Source organism: Cricetulus griseus (assembly GCF_003668045.3).
Source record: "Cricetulus griseus strain 17A/GY chromosome 1 unlocalized genomic scaffold, alternate assembly CriGri-PICRH-1.0 chr1_0, whole genome shotgun sequence".
In the NCBI taxonomy this organism is placed as follows: Eukaryota; Metazoa; Chordata; class Mammalia; order Rodentia; family Cricetidae; genus Cricetulus; species Cricetulus griseus.
Window position 1 is genome coordinate 260,982,816 of NW_023276806.1, and position 25,958 is coordinate 261,008,773.

Genomic DNA, 25,958 nt, shown 5'->3' on the forward strand with positions numbered 1-25,958 from the left:
TGGCTATATGCACCTGGCAGATAAGTGTCCCTGTGTCACATTTCCCAACGCAGCACAGGTCTGCAGAGAATGAGATGGTGAGGAAAACCAGGGCGAGATCGATTCTTCTAGAACCCAGGCTTTCCAGAACAGCAACAGAGAAGCAGAGCTGTGGAGAAAGTGCTACGGATGCGGGGCTGTGCCCTCCGGAAGTGAAACTTCCCTGTGTGCTGTGTGCCCACATAGGCTGGGAACCTATGCCTCAGATGCACAGTGACACCTTGGGAGCCTTCAGACAGCCCAACAGCCAACCTGAGCCCAGCAGGATGGATGCACCTACATCAAGTCTTCCTGCATGCTGCAGCTGTGGGGTGAGTGAGGGAGAATGGCATCAGAGGATAGGAGTGGGTTGAGCTTTAGTAAGAGGCTCTGAGACCCCTGCCTGCAGAAAGTAGCGCTAAAGCTCGGGACAGCAAAAGGACAGCAGGAACCTGTTGAAGCTTCCAACTTGGCAGGGGCAAGCAAGCCTGTCTCCTGGAACCCACAGAGCCACCAGCCACCAGACCCACTTTCCTTTCCTCCCCACCCATTTAAATCATTGTTTGTGGTTTATGATTCTCTGACCTCAAGATTCAGCCCGCTATGGTGTAGCAAGTTTATCTCTTTTTTCTGGCTCTATAATCTTCCATTGTATTGATTTACCACAATGTATCCATCCAGTGAGTGATGGATATTTTGACTGTCCCCTGTTTACTACAGACACGAATAAAGCCGCTGTCACCGTTGTTTGTGTTTGGTGTTTTGTTTGGTAATGAGTTTTCTTTGCTCTAGAGTAAATCTCTGTGTAGCCTTCTTGGGTCACACGGTGAGTAAATGTTTAACCTGGTGAGTAAATGTTTATCTTCAGGCTGCACTATCCCCGAGAGGCAGGCCATCTGCGTTCCACAGTAGTACAAGAGGGTAGCCCCTTGCTCTTTGTGTCTGCAGTGGGATGCATTCTCTGATGGCTGGCGTTGTGTTGGGTGTGTTTAATGGGCCTATCTTGCCCAGCTGCCTTGTGTCTGCACAGAGTCCTACACACAGTGTGAGAAAATGCACTCCCCACACTGGGCCTCTCTACCTCAGTGGCTCTAACGGGCTGTGGGGCTCCTGTACTGTGCTTGATGTTTCCCACTGGGACTTGTACCTGCTTCCCTCCTGCCCAGGCATCTGAGAAAAGTTTTTCATATTTATGCTCTTTTAAAATTTTTTTATTTTCCTTTTGAAGCAAGGTTTCGTGTGGTCTAGGCTAGCCTGGAATTCACTATTTAGCTGAGGATGACTTGGAACTCCTGGTCCTCCTGCCTCCTCATGTAAGTAGTGGGATTTCAGGTGTGCCTTACCATACTTGGCTCATGCCTGTATGGTTTAAAGATGAGAGGTTAGTACCTATGAGGTCCATCTCATCAGCCGGTCTCTTATACAGTACCCTTCCCTCGTTGATCTGAGAAATCTGCCTCATACTAAGGTATGCAGATACTGGCTGTGTGTGTGCCCCAAAGGTAAAACATACTCACTCCCTTGCTTTCTCCCTCCCTCTCCTCCTCCCCTTTTTTTCTTCCTCCCCTCCCCCTCTCATAGGTTTACTGAGCACAAAGCTGGGTCAGTACCCTGGGCAGTGACAAAGTTATTTATAGGTCAGGACCGATGGAAGGGCTCATTGTTGCTTTATGGGGGAATTTCTTGGGAAGTGTGTGTAAACTGTCCATACTTGTTCTTTTTTTCTTTTCTTGTGATAATTATGCGTCTCTTGAAATTACATATTAATTTTAAAACCAGCTTTGAGATTTCTGCAAAGATGTTTACTCAGGCTCTGCCAGGAACTGGAAAAGTCTCCAGATCAGCAGGGGGCACCCTTCCTGGTGTATTTAGAAGGTTTTCACATGAGTTTCTTAGTTTCCAAAGCATGTGTTTTGTAATTTGTGGATTTAGCTTGGATATGAGGACATCTATCCCCCAATGGTGATTGGGATTGATGGGCTGAGTAGATGCCTGTGTCTTGCTGAAGGGTAGGGAGAAGGCGTGTCAGTTGTGGGTTCCTAACCGATATCAGAGTAAGGAAGTCCCCTTGCTTGGGCTTGTGGGGGGCTTTATTGTAAAAGAGTTGGGCCATCCCAGCTCCTTTTCTGCATATATTGATATGATCGTGGGATGTTTGCCTTTATTATATCAATACAATACATCACATTAGTTGATTCTTCAGATATGAAGCCAGTGTTTTATTCAGAGATAAGCCCCACTTAGCCACAGTGTTAAGAAGCTTTCTGTTATGTGATAGAAGGCCTGAGGTAATCTGTCTCTGAAGAGGAAAGGTTACTTGGCTCCTAGTTTAGGAAGTGTCACTGTGTCTTAGTGACTTTTCTGTTATTAAACAGCAATCTGTTATTAAAAGGCAATCTAAAGAGGAAAGAGTCCACCATAGTGGCATAGTGGCAGTCGTGGCAGCTGGGGTAGCAAGCTAGGAGCTCACATTTGCACCAGAGCATGCAGCAGAGAGAAAGTGAATGTGATGGGAGTGAGTCTTTAAGCTCTCATAGCCCACCTCCACTAACATTCTTCCTTCCACAAAGCCCCACAAACAGTGCCACCAATTGGGGACCAAATGTTCAAATACTGGAGCCCATGGGAGACGTCTCAATCAAATCATTGCACTCCACATGGCTGTTTGGCTCTGATGCCTTCAGGCTTGAGTCAGGTGCGTGCCATGGTGGGGAATATGACAGGAATCTGCTTACTTGTGGTGGCTAGGAGAGGAAGAAGAAGGCCATAAGGTCCCAATGTCCCTTTCAAAGGTATGCTCTGATGTCTTAGTATGCTTCCTGTTGCTGTGATAAAGGCCATGACCAAAAGCAACTTGGGGCAGAAAGGGTTTATATTTTATCTTACCACCATTCCATATAACAGTCAGCATCAAAGGGAGTCAGGGCAGGAACTGGAGCTGAGGCCATGGGAGAGCACCCCTTATTGGCTTGTTTCCCACAGCGCACAGCATGCTCAGCCTGCTTTCTTAAACACACTAGGATCACCTGCCCAGGGTTGGCGCTGTGTATAGTGGGATGGGCCCGCTCACATCAATCATTCATCAAGAAAATGTCCCATAGACTCATCTATAGGCAATCTGGGGGAGGCTTTGTCTCAATTGAGTTCACTCTTCTCAGATAACCCTAGCTGTGTCAAGTTGACAAAAAAACTAACCTGTAGCACACTAAAGACCCAGAGACTGATATTGGGGTTTAAGCTTCAAGCTGAAGATCAGAAAAGCAAAGCCGCCAAGCCTCTACCTCAGCTCAGACCAAAGGGGTGATCCTCAAACTGCTCCAATTCACTCAGACTGCATGCTCTCCTCAACGCGGCTAGAGACTAATCTTGAGACTGAATGCCTCCAGCTTTTTTTTATATCGCTCAAATCCTGAGATTAAAGGAGTGAGCTCTGATTCGCTATCTGGTAGCCTAGGGTGGTCTTGGACTCAGAAATCTGTCTACCTCTTAACCCTGTGTCCTGGGACTAAAGGCGTGTGCCTGACTTCTACGGCTAACCAGTATGGCTGCTTTGCTGTTTTGATCTCCTGTGGCTTTAATTAATCATAAATGATACATCACCACACTAACCAGCATGTCCAATGACCTCACTTCCTCCCATTAGACCCCACCTCTTCCAGACATCACCATCTCCTCACAACACGACAGGCTAGGGACCAAGCTTTGGCACCTGGGTTCTGGGTATACTGAAAAACTGTGGCACTGCTGTACCTGACTCTTTCTGTGACGCTGGGTTTTGTTGCTTGGGTAACTGACCCGAGGCCTTTCTCGGCACAGGTGCCCATGGCTGTGAGCTTCTCTAACCACAGGGCTTCTGCTGCTTCTGCGCTGTGGTAGCTGATATCCAGTGTCAACCTGAAAGGATTTGGATACCTGGGGACACACTGCTGGGCATGTCAGTGAGGGAGTGACTGAGGAGGGAGGAGCCTCCATGAATGTAGCTGGAGTGTTGGATTGAATAACAAAGAGGAAGTGACCTGAGCCCCTGAGCATCACTCTCTGCTTCCTGACTGAGGTCTCAGTGAGCCTCCTTACGCCCATGTCAACATGATGTCCCTGCCATGATGGCCTGTGTCCTCAAACCCTGAGCTAAAACAAAGCCCTTCTTTCCTTAAGTTGTTTTGTTCAGGTGTTTTTCACTGTCAGAAAAGCAACTCACAGAAAGGACACCAGAAATTGACGGGGTGGGTGGGTGGGTGCGGATGGGGGTGTATCTGCTCCCCATATCTGACAGAGGCCACCATGTACACTGCAAAGGAACCTTAATGTCAACAATGAATCAACCTAACTCAAAAACTGGCAAGAGAGTGGATAGACCCTTTGCCAAAGAAGACACCCGGATGCCAAACAATGCCCACAGTGTAAACTCAGAAAACTGAAGTCACAGGCAGGGTGGGGCACATCTGTGATCTCAGCTATGCAGGAGAGGGACCATGAGTTTGAGGACAACTTGTACTGTACACACACACACACACACACACACACACACACACACACACACAGAGAGAGAGAGAGAGAGAGAGAGAGAGAGAGAGAGAGAGAGAGAGAGAATGAAAGAGAATGTGAATGAGAGAGAGTGAATCTGTACACTTGTAAAAATGCCCCACATCAAAATGACAACAGCAGATGTTGGGGAGGAAGGAGTGATGGGAACTCTCTCTCTCACTGCTTCTGATAACGCAGGATGGCTCAGAGATGTAGAAGAACTTGGTGGACTCTTAAAAAAAAAAAAAAAAAACAAAAAACCAAAGACACCTCCAACCATCCAGCACCCATTATTAAAAGGAGCCAAAAGGCCACATCTTCACACATATCTCTGAATGGATGTGCACGCCACTTCAGTCAAAATTCCAAAAGCCCCACAGAGTCATACAGAGTCTCATCTGGGAAGGAGAGACCCTGCAGGGAAGGGAGAAACCCTGCCAAAGGAGAGACTGCATCCAGAGAAGGGAGTGATCCTCAGCGCCACGGGAAAAAGGACTGTGGAGGGGCACGGACCTGGAGGGGAGGGGCTCGGAGGGCACGGGCCTGGAGGGGCTCGGAGGGCACGGAGGATGTGGGGGTATGTAGTGGGAAGAAGAGAGGGCTGCAAGAGGATTGCTGGGGGTGGCGGGGAGACTCCATAAGGTATCAGAACCCTGAAGGCACTCAGGACAGCAAAGTATTCCGTAAGACACTTCAGGGGTGGGTACATCTGTGTGTCACCCATTTGACAAAGTCCTCAGCATGTCTGACACCAAGAATGGACTTGGTGACAAAGCCAGGTCCCTGGACTGGGCTGTGCAGGGCAGGGCTTCTGCCTGCCGCTCCAGCTTGCTCCTTTCTCTCTAAGCAGTTCCCTGTGGACAGAACCCGAGCCACACTCATGGTTTAACGACTTTATCACAGCCTTCAGTAGTATGGCCCCCCAGCTCATCAGCATGCTTCTTCCTCACAGCAGTCCTTTCAGCTGTGCCCCTCTAGGCTTTCTTTCTTTAAACGTCTTCCCGTCTTGCTCAATGGCTCCATCTTTCTCTAACGTCTTGGTTGTGTGGGATAGGTGAGGATAGTTGGTTCCTGATCTTCTCTGGCCACATTTTCCAGCCGTGGGTGTCTACTAAACTGAACAGCTCTTCAACTGGGTGCTGTATTTTTTGATCACTCAAGCTCTTGCCTGGATGGGCTGGGGGCCAACAGGCTGGTCACTTGGGACTCCCTTAGGTATTCTGGTGGTAAATTAGGTTGGGTCATTTGTCTGACTCCCTTCAGAGGAATTCCCCTCAGGGCACTACTCCAGGTGCTAAAGACAGGCTTCATGCCCAGGAGATGTCCCAGACATGAGTTCTACTGCCTATTATGGGGGATCCCTGGCCCAGCAGCAGCTTCTCTTGGCCACGCGTGCACGTTTCTGAGACCATCACCCACTGGAGAGTGGGGACCCCCTGTGGATGCTGGGGACCCTTTCCAGATATGGGGGACCATCATAGCAGCATCTCACTTTTCTGCTTTGTGCAGAGCATGACACTGAGCTCCACTGGTCACCCCCAGGGCAGGTGGCCAATGTCTCTCACTATTGCAGGGCTAAATCCCTCCCTCCTGGAAACAATCACAGCCTACAGAGAATTGCATCTACTTAAATCACATTTCTCACAGTGTGAGAGGAGATCTAGGCATTTAGAAGAGTTTATTGATGTTCTGAGCACCTGAAGGGCTAATGCCAAAGACAAGTGACCAGAGCAGAGGGATAGTGAGGGGGACAGTGACCTGGGGTGCAGGTGGAGCTCCTGGTTGGCAGGAGGTCAGGTCAGGTCAGGGTAGGGAACTTGTTGGGGTTCTGTCCTGTGGAGATACCACATCAGGAGCTAAGAGGGATTGGGGAAAGGGACATGAGCTGGAAGTAGACAGATCCATCAGCAGCTGGACTTCTGGCCTGAGGAGAGGCCACAGCAGGCCTGGCTGGAGCAGGCAGGGCGGCAGAGCAGGGACATGCTGGAGCAGGGCTTGCAGCAGCTGGGCTGGCAGGAGGAGGCACAGCAGGAGGAGGTGGGCACACAGCAGGCAGGTCTGCACACAGGCCGGCAGAGCAGGGACACGCTGGAACAGGGCTTGCAGCAGACAGGCTTGCAGCAGACAGGCACACAGCAGGATGGTTGGCAGCATGAGGGCTGGCAGCTAGACTGCTGGCAGCATGAGGAGGACCCAGAGCAGATGGGTGTGCAGCAGACAGGCTTGCAGCAAAGAGTCACACAGCAGGGTGAGGAGGTGCAGCATGAGGGCTGGCAGCTAGACTGCTGGCAGCATGAGGGTGTGCAGCAGACAGGCTTGCAGCAAAGAGTCATACAACAGGGTGAGGAGGTGCAGCATGAAGGCTGGCAGCTAGACTGCTGGCAGCATGAGGACCCACAGCAAATGGGTGTGCAGCAGACAGGCTTGCAGCAGACAGGCACACAGCAGAGCTGTTGGCAGGGGGAGCAGGGGCAGCAAGCTGGCTGGCAGCTAGACTGCTGGCAGCATGGTGCACAGGAAGACTGGCAGCAGGGGCTGGACCCACAGCTCACTGGGGTGCAGACAAGAGTAACGCAGGGGGCTGGGGCACAGCAGCTAGGTTGGCAGCAGCTGGGGACACAACAGCTGGGCTGGCAGCAGCTGGGCTCACAGCAACTCTCTGGGCAGTCATCCACCTGCCAGGAGGAGTTAGTGCAAGCGTCAGAGCAGACAGACATGGTGGAGGCGGCCATGGTGAAGACTGGGCTGGAGTAGAGTTGAGTGAGTGCGTGTGTGAGTGAGTGTTGAGTGTGAGTGTGCGTGAGGTGCTGAGCCATCAGCTTTTATCCCCCTGTGCTGTTGTGGTTTTTGGCCTCTTTTCCTTGTTGATGTGGCTCATGGCCATCATTAGGGTGTTTGTTTGTCTGGGATGTTGTTGTCAGACTGTCTGTCTCCTGCCAGTGGGTGTTGCCGGAAGCAGTGTGGGATAGTTAGGTAAGGCTCTGTGACCAGTGAGGTTGGGGTGTTATTGGTGGGACTTGTCCCAGCCATGCCATCCAGCTATGGCCAGCTGCCAGGACACTTGTCCTCTCTGCAAGTAGTGCTAGGAGAACAACGTCCTCAGCCCAGTGCTCACTTTGTGACAGTGCTGAGACTAGACATGTGACATGTCTAGAGCCACTGGGTTGAGGGTGCAGTGATCAGCCTGTAACTATTCCACGCAGAGTGTCTTCTCAGCTCCTGCACCTCTTTGTATTACCCTGTAACACTGTCTACCCTGCCCTGTGACACTGTCCCCCCTGCCCTGTGCCTGTGTCCCCCCTGCCCTGTGACACTGTCCGCCCTGCCCTGTGACACTGTCCCCTCTGCCCTGTGACACTGTCCCCCCTGCCCTGTGCCTGTGCCCCTGGAAGCACGGAAACATTTTCTTTTCAGAGAAACTGCTGCAGGATGAGTGGATTTGGAGATGCTGTGACACCAGGTTCTGATTCCATATGAGACCGTCTGTCAACCATACTTGACCGTGGGGAGTGGACCTTTATCAGCCAGTGGAGCGGGGGAAGCTGGCCTGACAATAAATTTCTGTTTGAAGGCACCAGGAGGCCCAGAGATAGCTGAGACTTGAGGGACCAAATCCCTATCACAGAAGAGTCCTGCATAGGGCCTACATTATTGTGGATTTTCCTCTCGAGGCACTGACTGGGTCATAGCTCTCTGGGAAGGGGCTGGGAAGTTGACCAAAGCCTTTAGTAATCTTAGAACCAGAGGGCAAAGCAGAGTTCAGGGCCTGCTGAAGTGGAGGGTTCTGGGAAGCAAACACTGGCTGTGAGTGCAGGAGCTTCCCCCAGGAAAAGCAAAGCAGAAACTAGGTGGCTCTGCCTATACATCAGCTCAACTGAACATGGTAAGCTGCCCACAGACTATTTGCCAGAGACAGCCACCCATCCCTTCTGGGTCAGATAGCAGCACCAGAGACTCAAGGGACCTTAGATTTTTTTTTCCACAGTGAATTCTTGCCATTGGTCATGTATCACCAGGCATTCTAGAAGACAAGACCAGTTGAACAAGAGTCAAGAGAAGAAAAGAAGAGACCTAGACATTAGAACAGTCACATATGGACTTAACGCAACTGATGAGGGCTGGGGACATAGCTTGGCAGCAGACTGAATGCCGAGGATGCACAAAGCCCTGGGTTTGGTCCCCAGTACTACACAAACAAAGAGGGTGACTTGGGGATGCACTTCAAAAACAAAAGGGTAACCATGGTGATGCCCTTGTTTCTCTTCGGATCAAATGGAGCATTTACCTTAAAGGGACAGTGACATATCTTTCAGGAAAATTGGGAGAAAGATGCAGAATTTTCCCCCATTGGCAACTGGCAGTCCACAAATAAGAACCAAATCCTAGAAACGAAGAACACAAAGAACTGAAATTTCAGTCTGTGCCTGATTAGGTTAACAGCACATCAGACAAGGCGGAAGAGAAGATTAGAGAAGGGAAGGGAGATGGCTGTGGTGACTGAATACAGGGGTGAGGAGGGCTGACGTACAGGAAATGGAGCAAAAGGCTCAGGGGCAGGTGAGGAATTGTTTGGATCCTAGGAGAGACGGAGGGATGGGGTGAGGTATTTGAATACAAACAGGCAGAGGCTTTACACCGATGAAAGCCATTGATCCATCAGTACAAACAGAGTGCATTTTAGGTGTATTTAAAAGAGGTTAGTGAAACATTACATAGGAGTCTACACATGTGCCCATCAGGGCTGAGATACAATGGCAGTAGGCAGTAGGGGTGGGAAGAAGCAACATGACTCAAGGATGACTTTTAGATGGGAAGGTGGGGACCAGGAGGCCATGGAAGCACTCTTTCTCATCAGAAAGAAAACAGGCACCAAGCTAGAGCTCCACGCCCACAGAGAATGTCCCTGGAGATGAGGGCCAGACATCAACATTCTTGGGCACAGACTCAGACAGCATTGAGGTATTGCTGAGGGACGGGTGTGGTTAAACCGAACAACTCCCAACCATATCGGGTACCATGCAAACCCCTACGGAGGTAGACTGTGCAGAAGCAGGATGAGAATTGTTCTAGAGTTAAAGGGTCTCAACACCCTGTGCTGTCCAAGGAGCAGTATGTCACATGGCTGTGCTGACGTCTATGTTCCAGGGTCCCAGATTAACAGTTGTTGTTTAACCACTGTCCTGTGCTAAGTGGGGGCAGAAGTTGGGGACCAACCTGAGAGAAAAGAGATAGAAAGTGGAGGAATGAAAATCCTGTGTGTGCAACCCCAAGCACGGAGCAAGGAAATAAAGGGGACACAGAGTTAGAACCTGGCTACAAGAGTGAGATGCACTGTCACCCTGGTGGACAGAGCTTGTTCACGGGGCTTCATTTTGCATTTCTGTGATGACTTGGGAAGCGGTGTGTAACTACATGTGTTTATTGCCATCCTCACTTCTGCCTTCCTGGAGGGCTGTCCACACATGGCAATTTGTGAAACAGCATCATTCCTTGTCTAAGGTTATGCTAAGATGGCTGTGGTTTGGATGTGAGGTGTCCCAACAAGCTCGCATGTTTGAATACTTGGTCCCCAGAGAGTGGTACCACTTTGGAAGGTTGTAGAAACTCTAAAAAGTGGAGCCTGGCTGGAGGAAGTGTCACTGGGGGAGGGGGCAGGCCTTGAGGTTTTGTAGTCAGTGCTACTTCCGGTCTGTTTCTGGACCAGTTAGTTGTCTCACAGTCCTGTCACCAAGCCATCTCCACCATGATGGACTGCATCCCTCAGACTCTGAGAAGAAACAGTCCTTTTCTCAGGTATTTGGTAACAACAAGTAGCTACTACAGGGCCTGACAGCCAGGGGCTGCAGTGGGCCAGGAACTAATAAACAGGAACAAGGGACAAGGGACAAGGGACAAGGGACAAGAGATGTCACCAGTGGACGGTAGTAGTGATGTGCTTCACACATCCGCCTAGCTTTGGAGTCCACACAGAAGGAATGGAAGCTGCAATATCTTCCATCCAAACATCTAGGGTCAAATCCTAGAGCTGGATCCTTTCTACCTGGGTGTCTGGCAGTGAAAACACCTTCGTTGGAGGATTCTCCAGAGGACAGGAAGCAGGAAGTGCTTTAACCTTGCTTCCCCAGGCTGCTAATTATCCAGACCTTGGGGAGTTGAGGCATGAGGAGATTGCCTAAAGTGAGAAGAACAGCTGTAGAATGCTGTGTGAAGCCCATAGTGTGGCCTGGAGAGGTGAGGCCTGGCTGGGAGGAGCTGGCCACAGCCAGAAAGGTAGCCATGGACAGTGGACAGTAAAGAGCTAATTAGTGTGCTAGCTGGGGTGGTTTATCAGCAGAAGAAGGGGCACAGAGCATTATGTGGCAGCAAGCAGGGTCCCTCACAAAAGTCCAGCAACCCTTGATGTTACTAGATGTCACTCCCTGCATCTGATCCCCAAAACACAGGAAGCAAAACTGGACAGAATTGATGAGCCAGGCAATTCCAGGATAGTAGTGGAGACTTGAGTAAACTATCCTCTCTCTAGTAAAAACTAAATGCTAGAACTAGATCCAAGTTCAATAAGGAAATGTGGGAATGGAAAAACGCTGGAAGCCAACCAGAGTCCATGGATGAGCGCAAAACAAAACCAAGCAACAGCAGACCATATTCCTTCCAGACGCACATGGACCAATCTCCCGACAGACAGGAAGAGAGGCCAGGACACCAGGGCGACAATATAAAATGACTGAAACTATGCAAGTGTCTTCCCTCACCACACAACAAGAAAGCAGATGGCAAAACTAGACCTAAGTGGCATTCACACCACAAAGAAGCCAGAGATGAAGAGAAGTGATGCCCAAGGCTACTGGAAGGACATTAAATGAGAGGAACCAAGAAACAACACACAAAGTGGAAAAGCAGTGATTGATGAAGCCCGAAGTTAGTTCTTTGAAAGAAGAAATAGAACGGATGACATGTGGCCAGACTGAGAAAGAATCGAACAGTTCAAGTCAGACATGAACTTGGAGATCCCTGTAAAGGACAAGCACAGCTCAGGTCAGCCTTAGCTGAATTCCCTCTCCAGCATCAGTGCCCACTGTGAACATCTACAGGAGAGACGGCCTGGGTGACAGATGTCAATTGACGTCTCCACAGTTGCCTTGTCCCTTCAGTGAAGTCCAGCCACCAGCTGGTGTCTAGTTGGTTCAGCCACAATAAATATCTTTTTGTTTTCCTTTTTGAGGCAGGGTTTCTCTGTGTAGCTCTGGCTGTCCTGGAACTCACTCTGCAGATAGGCTGGTTTTGAACTCACAAATATCCACCTGCCTCTGCCTTACAAGTACTGGGATTAAAGGCATGTGATACCACCCCCTGGTCACAATACATATTTCCTATAAGGCAGGTCCACTATGGATTAACCTTTCTTTCTGGTTAATCTTTCTTTCCATCTGAGGCTGTTGCTTCTGCTTCAGTTTTGGAAGCTAACGACTCTTCTCCATTTGAGGATGGGTCCCCACCCACTCATCCAGCCAGCCAGCAATTTGCAGAATCCATAATCTTCCTCCTGTTCCCCTAGCTTCTCACAGAGCCTCAGCTGTCACTCATCTCTCTCACTGTTTCTGTCTCTTGGCAATCCGATGCTTCCGTGAAAGTGGCATTGCCCATGGTATCTATTTAGTCTCCTGGAATGGAGCATGTGTTTCATTAAAATTAGGAATGCTTGAGCCACTGTTTCTTCAAACATTTCTTTCTTATTCTCTTCTTCTGGAACTCCTGTCACACCTTAGGGTGTCCCCTAGTCTCTCAAGATCGACCACTCATCTTCATTTTAAAAATCTACTCCTGGCATTGGCTGCTTCAGGGTTGGTCATCACATTGCCTGTTTCTTCCAACCTTTCCCTTTGACTGTCAAAGCCCTACAGGGAAATCCCCACTTACTTTCCAAGTCAAGAATTTCTATTTGATTCCTGATATTTTTCTCTCTCTGTATCCTCCGTCATGTGGGCTAAAGTCCTCCTCCAGGGAGCATGGTCTCTGCGTTAATCTGGGAGCGTTTTCCAGCTGTTTCCTCCTGTACCAGCTCGTGCTTACTTCCTTGCAGGGTGCAGAAATGACCCTGGACAATGAGCACTGATGGTTTGCTCTGGATTTCTGGGTCTCTCCCCATGCCCTGCAGCCTGTTGCTGACATTTCCAGTATATTTTTATTTGTTCTTTTTACCTTACTTTTTTTTTTCTGAAGTAGCCTCGTCACATGCATTACGTATCAGAACTATTAAGTTAGTGCTCTGGCATCGAGTTGGCAGAGTTCCTTTAATGCCTGTTGTCATGGCTTGAATTTTAAATGATGCCTTCCCTCCCCCGACTTAAAATCTAAGACTCAGCTTGCAGCACTACTAGGGTAAGAAGGAACCCTTTAGGGGATGGACTTGGTAGAAGGAACTCAGATCACTGAGGGTTTGCCTGTGAAGGGACCTTTTGCCCTTCCTCCCAGTCTCAGTAGGTGAGTGAGCATGACCCATGCCGTGCACCTCCACCATGAAACTGTGAGCAAACAATCTCTTCTTCCTTATGTGCTGTTATCACAGTGACAAAAAATATTTATTTGCCATTAAGCTTTGTAGCTGTTGTGTGTTTACCTATGGGGCTCCCCCTCAGCTCCCAGCTTCAGTTTCCACCCTTTTCCCCTTCACTTCCTGTTGCACCTTTACTTCCTGTTTGCTCAGGGCTCAAAGCTCTCCACCAGTGGTCATGTTTGGGACCTTCTAGACTCCTGGGATTGTTTCAAAGGCCTAATTACTCAAAGCGTTTGGTTCCCAGCTTTCCTCAACTCTTACCCAGGTGTTCTTCTCTACCCCGGGGAACACCGCTGGGTTTGTTCACACTTAGATGTCTGACCGATGCCCTCCCTGTATTCAGCAAGCTTTGAATTTGGAGAAATTGAGGCCAGCTCTTCAGGGAGCTTCAGATAAGTGTCGACCAATGATTCCATGTTTCCTTTCTGTTGCTGTGATGAAACACGCCAACCAAGAGCAACTTAGGGAAAGGAATTATCTGACTTATGCTTCCAGGTCACACTCCATCATGAGGGAAGTCAGGCCAGGAACTCAAGCAGGAACTTGAAGCAGAAAGCCTGGAGGAACTTAGCCTACTCATGCTTAGCTAGCTTTATTTATTTTTTGAGATTATAATATAGTTACATCATTTTCCTCTAACCCCTCTCATATACCTTTGTTCTCATTCAAATTCAGGGTCTCCTTTTCTGTAATTGTTACACATGCACACACATGTTTGACATCTATCTATCTATCTATCTATCTATCTATCTATCCATCCATACACACACACACACACACACACACACACACACACCCTGCTTACTTCATACAATGCTACTTGTATGTATATGCTTTCAGGGATGACCATTTGGTGTGCTCTTCCCTGGGAAGACTATTTTCCCCACTCTTTGTTTTCCTTAGTTGCCTGTAGTTCTCTGTGTAGGATTGAGGACTTTAGCACATCTGTTGAGTTTGTCTTTGTTCAGCTCATGTTTAGGCAACAATGTGAGTGAGATTTCATGGGTGTAGCTTCTCTGGCATTTCTAATAGACACAATATCACAGAAAATGTCCTGTTCCTCTGGCTCTTATCGTCTTTCCATCCACTCTTCTGAAATCATCCCCGAGCCTTAGATGGAGGAGTGTGTTACAGATGCATCAGTAGGGATGAGGAACCACAATGCTGCATTTTGAACTGTTTTCTGTTATTGTCACTGTCTGTTGCAAAAAAATTTCCTTGGTGAGGGATGAGAACTATACTCATCTGTGGATATAACGGTAAATATTTGGAATGTAGTTAGGGCTTATACTGGTTTAGAGACTTCACTAGCTCTGGGTATTTGGCTAGGTTTCTAGTACTAGGCATGATTTCCCTCTTGTTGAATGGGTAGCGAGCTCTCTTATATAGCCCGGGGAATGGTAGCACCAACAGCGGACCCTCCTACATCAATTAACAATCAAGATTATCTCCTCCAGACGTGTACTCAGGCCAATATGATCTGGGCAATCTTTCATTTGAGACACCTTCGCTGATGACTCTCGGCTGTGTCAAATTGATGGTAAAGCTTCTTCAGAAACATGCTCACTCTATTCTTAGGCACCAATTCCACATAGGGACTGCTCCTGCTGCTCAGGATTGGGCTCAGTAGAGAAGGGTTGGGAGGTGGAAGTCATAGAGCTCTCCCAGCTGTGCATGGTATTTCCATGCTTCAGTGTCCTGTGTGCCGATGGCTGATGACTGTCAGAGGAGCAGCAGGTGGCAATTGAAGTTTGAGGTGTCAGGCCACCAGGAGGTGGATCCCTGGTGGGTGAATCTGGGGTAGGTAAGGCCCCAAGACATTTTACTACATTTTTACCTATGGATTATTAAGAAGATGATCTCTTCTTAAACTATATTATCTAATTGATAATAATAATAATAATAATAATAATAATGTCAGCTTAAATAGAGTTTTGATGACTAAAAATAAGGAAGTATCGCACATCTAGGGCCTGTGAGTTTCACCTAAGGAGCTGCTAGATTGCAGTTCAGGTCAATGATTAAGGAAACAATTGAGTCCCCCAGGGGCCAGGCTGGCTCAATTTCTTTTAATCTTAATGTTGAAAGATGCAGTCACAGGTTTCGGTGTGTGTCATTAGCTGAAACAAAGCCTTAAAATAACTTCGGACTAGATTAGATGCTTTGATAAGAGCTTTGAGATGAAAAACCCTAGAAAATAATCTAACGTTCACAAGGACACATAGCTGAGTTATAGATTCATTAGGGTAGGGTAAAAAATACAAAAATTCTAGCTGATTACTTTCCCACTTCAGGATTTGTGGGCGATCAAAGATGATGACTAATTCCTTGTACCCACTTTTGCTCTCAATCTCCTGATATAAAAGACTATTGATATATAGATAGGCACCAAAAGATTTAAAGTAGAGCTGATTGTTTTTCATGCATAAAAGTTTAGGTTTGTGATTCCTTTAAGAGCCCTTATAATAAGGCTACCTTTCAAGAAAAGTAATAAAGTGATGGATTCTTTCTTTATAACTGCAATATGCAGCCTTCCTGCAAAAGAAATGGCTGAGAAAAATACCCTGCTTGCTCACACTCTGTTAATCTATAACAAGTTACTTAGATGTAAACATATGTGGGCTCTTGGGATGACTTTGCTTTATTCATGTAAGGGAGATGAAAACCATGTTTTTACCTGCATTCATTTTAATCATTCACTTGAAAAATAGATGTAACCACACTGCAATTTCTATATTGCCTGAAAGAGTTTGTTGTATGTAAGCTGTAGAAGAAAAATAAAGAGACCAAATACAGAATCAGAATACAAAAGAAGAATAAACAAAAGGTCTGAAGGAAACCATCAAGAGAGTGAGTCTCTTTTCCCTTACCCCCTCAGATAAAAAAGTCTTAGTACACCAACTCCATGGATTCCCTTCAAGCCCTGCACTGCTGAAGGTTGGTCCCCGAGTCAGCAGAACACAGAGGAGCCTAGCACCTCCGCAAAGGCCAGCCTGGGAGGCTGTCTTCCTTGGCATACGACACCAAAGTAATGTGTCCACGATTAGGTGGCCTCCACTGCCCCTGCTGCTAAATGGATTCAGGGATCCCTGTAGAAACACTGCCTTCATCTCCCTGACTAGTTCATTCCCTTTGCTCTGCCCTTGTAATCCTAGGAGACAATTCTCAAAGTCCCTCAGCAATGGTGAAGCCACATTTGCCCATGTCTGGACACCATGTCCTTCTGTCTCCTGTGGGCTCATTCTCTCACCATTCTGGGCTTATGGCCATCCCCATCCCATGCCTTATCCTCCATCTGCAGGTGGGCAGCCCAAGGCATTCTGGTGCTTGCTCAGTCTCTCCAAGCACATGGATGGGCAGGAAGACAGGATGCCCACACTTCCCCACAGTGGACCCTCTGGGTACTGGGCCAGAGGCCAGAGTTCCTTGATCTTCACCACACACACACACACACACACACACACACACACGCACACACACTGATGGATGTGGGCAGCAGGCTGGAGTGCTTTAGTCAGAGCCTAAGGGCTGCTCAGAGTGGGGACCAGCATGCAGTTTCTGCTGCCCACAAGATCTGGAAGTGGCCAGCAGCAGAGCATAGAATGAGGGGATAGGGGCTCTGGATCATGTCTGATGATGCCCATACCCATACCCCATAGCTGCTGATAGAGAGAGTGGAAGGGCACAGGTCCAGAACCAGGTGTATAGCCCAAGGGCAGATTCAGATCTAGGAGCCAGATGCAGGCCCCAGAGCCAGATGCAGAGCCCAGAGCCAGGTACAGGCCTCAGAGCCAGGTGCAGACCCTAGAGCCAGGTGCAGGCCCTAGAGCCAGGTGCAGAGCCCAGAGTCAGGTGCAGAACCCAGAGTCAGGTGCAGAACCCAGAGCCAGGTGCAGGCCCAGGATCCAGTTTTCTGTATGACAGTAACTACAGAGGTGGAATGGGACAGTAGACGTTTTATTGGTGCTCAGGGACTAAGAGTAATTCAGCTGATGGCAGGATCAAACCAGCCAGATTGGGAGTTGGTGGGACATCCAGTATTTCCAGGAGCTGAGGCAAGAGAGTAGCTGAGGGACACTCAGGCTCCAGACCTGGCTGGGCTGGTGAAGTTAGGGTAAGGGCAGGTGGGCCCAGAACACCCAGCAGGACCATAGGTCAGGGAAAAAAGATGGGAATCAGGCTCACGGCTGGACAGTCAGCAGCATGAGGAGGAGGCCCTGCAGCAGACTGGCTCGCAACAGACAGGCTTGCAGCAAACTGGCACACAACAGGATGACTGGCAGGGGGAGCAGGTGCAGCAAGCTGGCTGGCAGCTAGAGCAGATGGAGACACAGCAGACCGGCTTGCAGCAGACAGGTGTGCAGCAGACAGGCACACAGCAGGATGGCTGGCAAGGGGAGGAGGAGCAGCATGAGGGCTGGCAGCTAGACTGCTGGCAGCATGAGGGTGTGCAGCAGCTGTTACAGACAGATTGGCAGCAGGGGCTGGACACACAGCTCACGGGGGTGCAGATGAGGGTCAGGCAGGGGGATGGGGCACAGCAGCTAGGTTGGCAGCAGCTGGGCTGGCAGCAGCTAGGGGCACAGCAGCTGGGCTCACAGCAGCTCTCTGGGCAGTCATCCACCTGCCAGGAGGAGTTGGTGCAAGCGTCAGAGCAGACAGACATGGTAGAGGCGGCCATGGCAGGGTTGGCTGGGAGCTGGGAATGTATGAGTGTGTTGAGTGACTGTGAGAGTTGAGTGTGTGTGTGTGTGTGTGTGAGGTGCTCTGGGCTCTGGGCTTTTATTCCCCCAGGTATGTTTTGCTGCAGGAGGCTCTGCACCCTTCCCTTTCCTTGTTGTTCAGTCTAGAGGGTGTCCGGGGTTCAGTCATAAACTGTTGTGCTAGTCACTCTGCTTGGGCCTGTGGCTGGACTGTCTGCAATCTCTATCTGGTGGCCACCTGTTACGATTTTGGAGATGACACTTGGTTCTGAGGATGTATTCTGTGTCCCCAGCCTCACTGACCTCAGTGGGGTGACCCGGCTGGTCTGTGACTAGGAAAGTGGCAGCAGGTGTCCTGCTTTGGAGCAGGCAGTGAGAACATCCAATGAAGTTCCCATCCCCCAAGGATGGGTTAGTTGTAGGCAGCCAGAAGATGGTCATTGAAGGGCCTCTAGGCATTTTGGAAATCATACTAAATCTGAGGTATCCAGAAGCCAATGTCCTTCTGGAGCCCAGGGTCACTTGTCCTGGGTCAAAACCTGAGGCTGGTGTGAACATACAGGCTGCAGGATGCAGGCATGGACTAAAGGTCACTTGGAGGTCACTTATCCTGGATGGCCTATGCTAGGGAGGTGAGCTGGGGAGAGCTGACCCTGATCCCAGATGTCTATCTCAGGCATACCTCTCCTGCACCCCAGTGTCCTCTTGCCATCTCTTGTCGGGTACAGAGTGTGGGCAGAGAAACAATATTCAGACCTCACACAGCTGAGCCTCTCACAGAACGGAGGCCTCCTTAGAGTTCTCAGATAACGTGAGGGAGAGTGAGCAGGGCCACTGTCACCAGAACTTCCCATGCTGTTCTGGGGCCAGTAAAGTGACACACCCAGAGTCGAGATGATAACAAGCATATCTAGTGTCTATGGGTGAGGGAACCCTCCACTGGCAACTGAGTTGCCTGTCTGAGGAACTGTTCTGCCCAGGTTCACAGGGGGCCAGATGAAGAGAAGTTCTGAGCACCCAGGAGCCCCCCTCCTCCCAGAATAACCGCTGGGTCATGGTTAGGACAGTGGGAAGCAGAAGTCACTAGTGTAAAACACCCACGAGACTCTGAGACAATGCCAGAGGTGTGCACGGCGCTCTAAACCCTCACCAGAGTCCGTGCTCGTTCCCTGAGAAAATTAGGGACATGACGGCCCTAGGACATAGGGCTTCTGCAGCTTTTATTTGGCTGAGGTCATTGGGTTTTGACCAAAGTTCTACCCAAACCCAAGTGGTTTATCTATACTCTCAGTGCATTCCATGCTCCGTGTCTGTCAGCCATAACCCTTTGTGGCCACCCACAGGTGACACCACAGACTCAGATCACTGTGAGACTCACCTAGCAGAGTCTCAAGGAGGGTGAGCCAGGGGGCAGCAGCCACAGGGAGTCAGCAGCAGCATTTGTCCCCAGTGGAACACAGGGAGCTTGGTGCCATGACCCGAGAGCAGGAAATCACAGTGCATAGACTTGAATGACAGATTCAGAAAATAGTCCTTACCATGGTGAGGACAGGGACAGTGGTGGAGCATGGAATTTCCTGAGAACCTGCTGTGTGTGGGGTCTCAGTGTTCATGTCTGTTGTGGTCTGAGTGTGAAATGTGTCCATGAGTGTGAAATGTGTCCATGAGTGTGAAATGTGTCCATGAGTGTGAAATGTCTCCATGAGTGTGAAATGCCTCCATGAGTGTGAAATGTCTCCAGGGGTGTGAAATGTGTCCGTGAGTGTGAAATGTCTCCATGAATGTGAAATGTGTCCATGAGTGTGAAATGTCTCTAGGGGTGTGAAATGTCTCCACCAGGCTCACTATGTTTTTGAACATAGGACTGGTGGTAGAAAGTCACAGCAAGGGTCGGGGAGTGGCTTGGGGACCACAGGCTGATCCTCCTGGCTGGAGTTTCTGCCCCTTGATCCCTAAGATGTGAAATGTCCAGTCATGTGCTCCTCATGTCATACCTTCCCGCCAGGACTTAGTGTACCCTCTGGAGCCATGAGATCTGATAGACCCATTCTCCTGAAACTGGGTATTCCCTCAGGATTGTGAGAAAAAGAACCCCTACAGAAAACCAGACTGAGGTGGCAATGTTTTTGTGGTGTGTCTGACTATGGTCTGACTATGTGCTCAGGCCTTGGGACTGGTGTATGGGAGGAATGTGGAAGAGTCTGGGGATTGAAAAGACCCAGGCTATTGTGAACTGAGCTTAATAGGCAATTCTGGAATGCACTGAGAGTAGAGAAAAACCACTTGGGTTTGGGTGGAACTTTGGTCATGATCAGAGGTCAGCACAGACAGTGAAGACATGACTCTCAAGATTTCAAAGAATAGGGCTCTCATGGGACCTGGGCTCCAGGCCATTCAGGATTACAGCCTGTCAAAGAAGCTGGCTACATTCTGCCCATGTCTCAGAATATTGAATGGGAATAAGTTAGAAACTAATGAACTAGTTTATTTGATGGAAGGAATTTTAAAGATAGGCTAGGATCAGGCATGTGGCATGGTTGATGCTCACTGTCTTTCTCCAGGTTTACAGTGAGAGTTCTGAACAGAAAGCAGAGCGGGGAGATGTGGAGACTATGCAGCTGGGTGGGGAAAGGTGTGGAGAGAATTTGAAGTCTCCAACAAAGCAGCTGTGGAGATAGCAGATGCCAACAGAAGCAAGTGGCTACTGCTGAATACATTTAAGTGTAAACAAGGAAAAACTCCACACAATGAACTGGGGCAATAGAAATGAGGCTTCAAGAGTGAGAATGTCTACTCTAGGCAACTTGCTCCAACAAGACCATCTAGATCTCCTGATACAGGTTACAAGAGGCTGCTTTGGTTTTGGGGAAACAGGACCAGGTTAGGTCTTGAGTTGAGAACACAACCTGCTGTCACTGTCCGTGTAGTGATGTGATTTTAGTTATGCAGAGAACGAGAGTTGCAGTGTCGTGGAGCATGTGCCAAGGTTCCAGCAAGCCTCTGAGTCCAGGCACTGTGTGGAAGGCCAGAGTTGCTCCGTGAGTTTGTATGGATCGTGTAGGAAGCTGCAAAGATGACACCTAAGTAACAATGGGGACCTAGAGAAGTCCTAGAATATTGTAATGGGGACCCCAGGCTCTAATGAGAAGCCAATGTTGGAGATGCCAGGAAGCCTCTGCAGGAAAACTGCAGGCACGGGGCGGGGCTTTTCAAAGAAAGAGATGTGTGCTGCAGGCAGTAGGGCTGTGGGCGAAGCTGCTCACGGCACTGGGCCCTGACAATGGCACCATTATGCTGTGATCCTGGGCTCAGGCCTGAAGGAGTGTGCCCTGCTGGGTTCTGCTTTTGCTTTGGTGTGGTCTTTGTTTGTCTCCATTTCTCCTGTTTGGGTTGGGACTATTTCCATATTGGCATATGTGAGAAGGATTTCACTGGGGGCTCATAGTTAAATGACTGCCTTGCATTTCAAAAGGGATTTTGGACTTTTAAGAGTTGCTGAGGGACTATTAAAGGTTTCAATTTGTACTCGATGTGTTTTGCTCTGAGGGATGGCCATGAGCCAACAGGGACTGGGGATGAAATGTCACTGACTGGAATGTCCTTCTTAGGCTTCCGGTTTGAACATTTGGTACCCGGCTGGTGGCAGTGCTGTTTGGGGAAGGTGGCAGAACCTACAAAATACAGGATCCAGCCGGCAGTTGTAGGATAACAGGGATGAAGCCCGAGGATTCTGAAGGGGTGAGGCTTGAGGGTTCTAGATAGACTCTGCTTTGGTCCCGTGTTCTGTGCTTCTTGGTGAGTAGGCATGAGGACACTGAGGAGTCTATACCACATGACCCTGATGTCGTGAGTACCACAGTGTTTTATCCACCAAGATGGACTGAAGTGCTCTCTAATGAGAAGCCAAAATAAATCCTTAAGTTTTACCACTAGGAAAAAAGTAACAAACTCAACATCTAACCCCTGTCATATCACCTAGATTAATTTACATCTAGACAGGTAAGAAGAGCCTGGCACAAAGAGGGTGAGCAGCCTTTCCCTGGCTGCCCAGTAGGACAAAACATGATTCCCACACTCCAAAATAGAAGACAGGAAGTATGCAAGGAAATGTAACCCCAAGAAGCTGGGTTTAAAGTTCCTCTTGGAGGCAAGGAAGAACAGATTTGCACCACAGAGCTTCCACACAACAGCTTTAAGGACAAACACAGCCGGTTCCTCCAGACACAGGATAAGATAATAAACAGAGTGGAAGTCTGAGACCAAGCAAGCCAATTCAGTCACATGAGAGAGAGAGCACAGGCAGGTCAAAAGGAGACACCAGGAAATGAAGTGGCTTGAACGAGGACAGCCCCCATAGACTCATATGTTTGAATGTCCGGCCCCAGATGGTAGACTCTTTGGGAAGGATGAGGAGGTGTGGCCTTGATAGAGGAGGTGTACTAGAGGGGCAGCCTCTGGGATTTCAAAAGCCCACATGATTCCCAGGTAGCTGTCTCTGTCTCAGGCTTCTGGATCATGATGTGAGCTCTCAGCCGCTGCTCCAGTGCCGTGTCTGCCTGCCTGCTGCCATGCTGGCCTCCGTGACGGTCATGGACTTAACTGTCTGGATCTGTGAGCTCCTGAGTTAATGCTCTCTTTTGTAAGTTGTCTTAGTTCTCAACCTGTGGGTCCTGACCCCTTTGGGTCGAACCACCCTTTCATAGGGGTTTCCTAAGACCATTGGAAAACACAAATATTTACATTATGATTCATAACAGTAGCAAAATTACAGTTACAAAGTAGCAACAACAATAATTTTATGGTTGGGGGTCACCACAACATGAGGAACTGTATTAAAGGGTCACAGCGTTAGGAACCACTGGTAGAGGGGAACAAAGGGGATTGATTGGTAGCAGAAGAGGGAGAAAATGAGGTGGGGGAAGGTGGTAAGGGCTACACCCAATGTACAATGTTCCTATAATAAAACGTGAATGTAAAATCTGGTCTGAGTGTCCACTCTGCACGGGCGTTGGGGAGGTGTTCAATTAGCAGCCAGAAGAGCCCTGTGTTCAGGAGTCATGAGCTCTGGGCTGAGTCCGAGTTGTCGGTGCCCCTCCCCCTAATCCTAGTGTGTGGGTGTGAGCAAGGTGGAGCCCTCATGATGGGGTTGGTGACTCTAGTCACACAGTATCCCCTTTCCATGTGTCAGAATGTGGTCTGTGGTGCTCTAACCAGAACCCAGAATACCCCCCAAGTGGCTGCCTGCCCCAAGCTGACTTCCAGCCCCCAGCACTGGGAAGAATCCATGTTTGTGATCTAAGGCCCCAAGTGGCAGTCATTTGTCTTGTGACCTGGACTAAAGCAGCAGAGGCAAAGCCAGCACAAAAGCTCAGTAGCATGCAGGTTCCCATGTGGGGCAAGTGGGGCACAGAGGCAGAGAACGCGACTGACCTAAGTCTCAATTAGCAGTGATACTGAGTGTAAGGTGTGACATCGAGTCCTGCACACAGTCTAGCTGCCAGCCCTCATGCTGTCAATCTTCCTGCTGTGTGCTTGTCTGCTGCAAGCCTGTCTGCTGTATACCCATCTGCTCTGGATCCTCATGCTGCCAGCAGTCTAGATGCCAGCCCTCATGCTGCACCTCCTCACCCTGTTGTGCGACTTTTTGAGTTCAGAGTTCAAATTGATTACATAGTGTGGTGTTAATTGTCCTGGCTATTGGCAATGGTGGGATCTAACACTGCTAACGTGGCAGTAACTAACCACATCCAACTATGGAACTTTTGAAACACAGCCGGTTCAACGTGACTGCATCTTAGATACAGTGTCAGCGCATTTCTGTTCCTGTAATGAAATATCCTAAGCCAGGTGCTAATGAAGAGATTTATATATAGTACATGGCTCTGGAGGCTGGAAGCCCTGCAGCACAGGCCCAGTTCTGTGTCATGGTCACCTACCAAGTGTGTAATACCATGGTGGATGGCAGCCAGGAAGGAGGTCACACGGGGGAAGGGAACCCCTCAGGTAACAAGGAGTTAGTTCTGACCTTCACCATACCCTACCTCTCAGTACCACCCACTGAGGACCAAGACAAACTCTGGGGACACCCTTCAGACACATCTAAACAGCCCTAGGGGAAAAATCTCGTTATTAAATCAATTTTATGTTTGTATTTCCAATTTCAACCTGGCACAGTGGGAGTTGCCCTTGTGGACTGTATCTGCTGCATAGCACTGTTAGAGCATGCCAGATGCCCAGGTGAACAAGAGTAGAGTGTCACAGAAGGCAGGAGAGCCAAACCAGCCTAGTTCCCTCAGGAACTCACGCTTGGAGCAAAGCCCGCAGCAAAGTGACCAGGTCCCATAGAGACTCACACAGTCAGAGCAGGTGATGGCTTCTGGGATGCTGCGGTGTAAGCACAGGGCCTCCCTGACTGCAGCTGCTTAGCCCATCTAGAACTGTGGGTCCAGCAGTCCACACACCACAGCTGTTCTGACTCCAATGCCGAAGGGCATCCTTGCCTGATTACGGCTCCCCGTGATGGGGAAAAAAGCTTGGTTTCCAGAACCCTCCAAGGAAGGAGTGGCCATCTTCCAAGGCCAGGCTAGCCACCATCAGTGGGAGACTTCCAGAGGGGGTGAGCCATGGTGTCAAGGACCAGAGAACTGCCCTCCCCTGCCCCATGCGGTGAACGAAGGCTTAGATGGAAGCTGAAGGTGTGGTCAGCCGTTCTCAGACTGGCAGGTCCACTCCTAGGAACAGACCAGGCACTGGGCAGAGAAACTGGGTGGCACTGATGCCTGCCCCTCTTGCCTGCGTGCAAGCCTTGGAACTTGGAAAGAAACTGACCAGGCCGATGCTCAGTGAAAGACTGCTAGGGGCTGTCCCTTCAGGTAGGGACCAGCAGGGTGCACCACAGTGGCCAGTGGGGTCAGCGGCTTCTGGAGCATGGAGTGTTAGAAAAGAGCCATCTGCCCATCAAACCACCCAATCCCATTCTGCTGACAAACTTGTTCAATGCCTCCAACCCTAATTTCTTCATTCACTAGAAAAAAGTGGGTCTCCATTCCCAGTACCACCATGGCTCGTGGTCCCAAGAAATATCTGAAGTGTGTAGTGGCTCCAAAAACATTGGATGCTGGATACATTGACTGGTGTGTTTGCTCCTCATCCATCCACTGGCCCTCGCAAGCTGAGGGAATGCCTGCCTCTGATCATTTTCCTAAGGAACAGACTTAAATATGCCCTGACTGGAGATGAAGTAAAAAAGATTTGCCTGCCGCTCTTCATTAAGATTGATGGCAAAGTCAGGACCAACATAATCCATGCTGCTGGGTTTATGGGTGTCATCGTCATGACAAGACTGGAGAGACCTTTGGTCTGATCTATGACACCAAGGGTCACTTTGCTGTTCATCGTATTACACCTGCGGAGGCCAAGTACAAGCGTACACAGTGAGAAAGATCTTTGTGGGCACAAAAGCAATGCCACATGTGTGAGCCATGATGCCTGTACTATCTCCACCCTGATTGCCTCTTTGAGATGAATGACATCATTCCGATTGATGTGGAGACAGGGAAAATAACTAACTACAACAAGTGAGACACTGATAACGTGTGTATGGAGACTGGAGGTGCTAACTGGGAAGAATTGGTGTGATCACCATAGAGAGAGAGACAGCCTGGCTCTTTTGGTGTGGTTCATGTGAAAGATGCTAATGGCAACAGCTTTGGCACTCAGCTTGCCAACATTTTTGTTATTGGCAAGGGCAACAAACCATGGATTTCTCTTCCCCAAGTAAAAGGAATCCAATTGACCATTGCTGACCGGGGAGGTAAGAGCCTAGCAGTCACACAGAGCAGTGGGTGAAATGGTCTCTAGGAGACATGCTGGGGAAGTATTTGTAATCTTGCTACAAGCCATTCTAGGCAACATGCTAGATTAAATAACATGATGAAAAGAGATTTGATTTATTGATGTAAGTGTGTGTGTGGGGGGGTGAGGGGTGAGTTGTGTGTGTGTTGTATGTTGTATTTTGTGTATGTGTGTGCATGTGTACATCTATGTATGTGTTGCTTGTGTGTGTTTGCTGGTGTGTTTGCTCCTGGTAATGTAATACAGTAATGTGTGCTGTATGTGTATATGAATGTGTGTGTGTGTGTGTGTGTGTGTGTGTGTGT

General features: G+C 49.2%; 3 protein-coding genes and 1 pseudogene across 8 annotated transcripts in view; 1 reads left to right on the top strand and 3 right to left on the bottom strand.

Annotated features, from left to right (window-relative positions):
• Positions 1 to 25,958, bottom strand: part of Tspear (thrombospondin type laminin G domain and EAR repeats) — a 168,945-nt gene that overhangs the window by 21,941 nt on the left and 121,046 nt on the right. The window lies entirely within an intron of this gene.
• On the bottom strand, positions 6,447 to 8,229 carry LOC113833355 (keratin-associated protein 10-2-like). Of its 6 annotated transcripts, XM_027394315.1 has the most exons (3): positions 6,675 to 7,274; positions 6,628 to 6,630; positions 6,447 to 6,536 (listed from the first exon to the last, which is right to left on the bottom strand). In XM_027394315.1, exons 1-3 carry the CDS (start codon positions 7,272 to 7,274, stop codon positions 6,447 to 6,449), a joined length of 693 nt encoding a protein of 230 aa, XP_027250116.1. The 6 variants fall into 6 exon arrangements, with proteins under 6 accessions (XP_027250116.1, XP_035307407.1, XP_027250117.1 ...); XM_035451516.1 differs by adding an exon at positions 8,222 to 8,229 and having other exon boundaries at positions 6,447 to 7,197; XM_027394316.1 differs by having other exon boundaries at positions 6,447 to 6,789; positions 6,946 to 7,274.
• On the bottom strand, positions 17,292 to 17,777 carry LOC118237642 (keratin-associated protein 10-8-like). The gene has a single exon (XM_027394326.1). It carries the CDS (start codon positions 17,775 to 17,777, stop codon positions 17,292 to 17,294), a length of 486 nt encoding a protein of 161 aa, XP_027250127.1.
• On the top strand, positions 24,859 to 25,647 carry LOC103160443 (annotated as a pseudogene).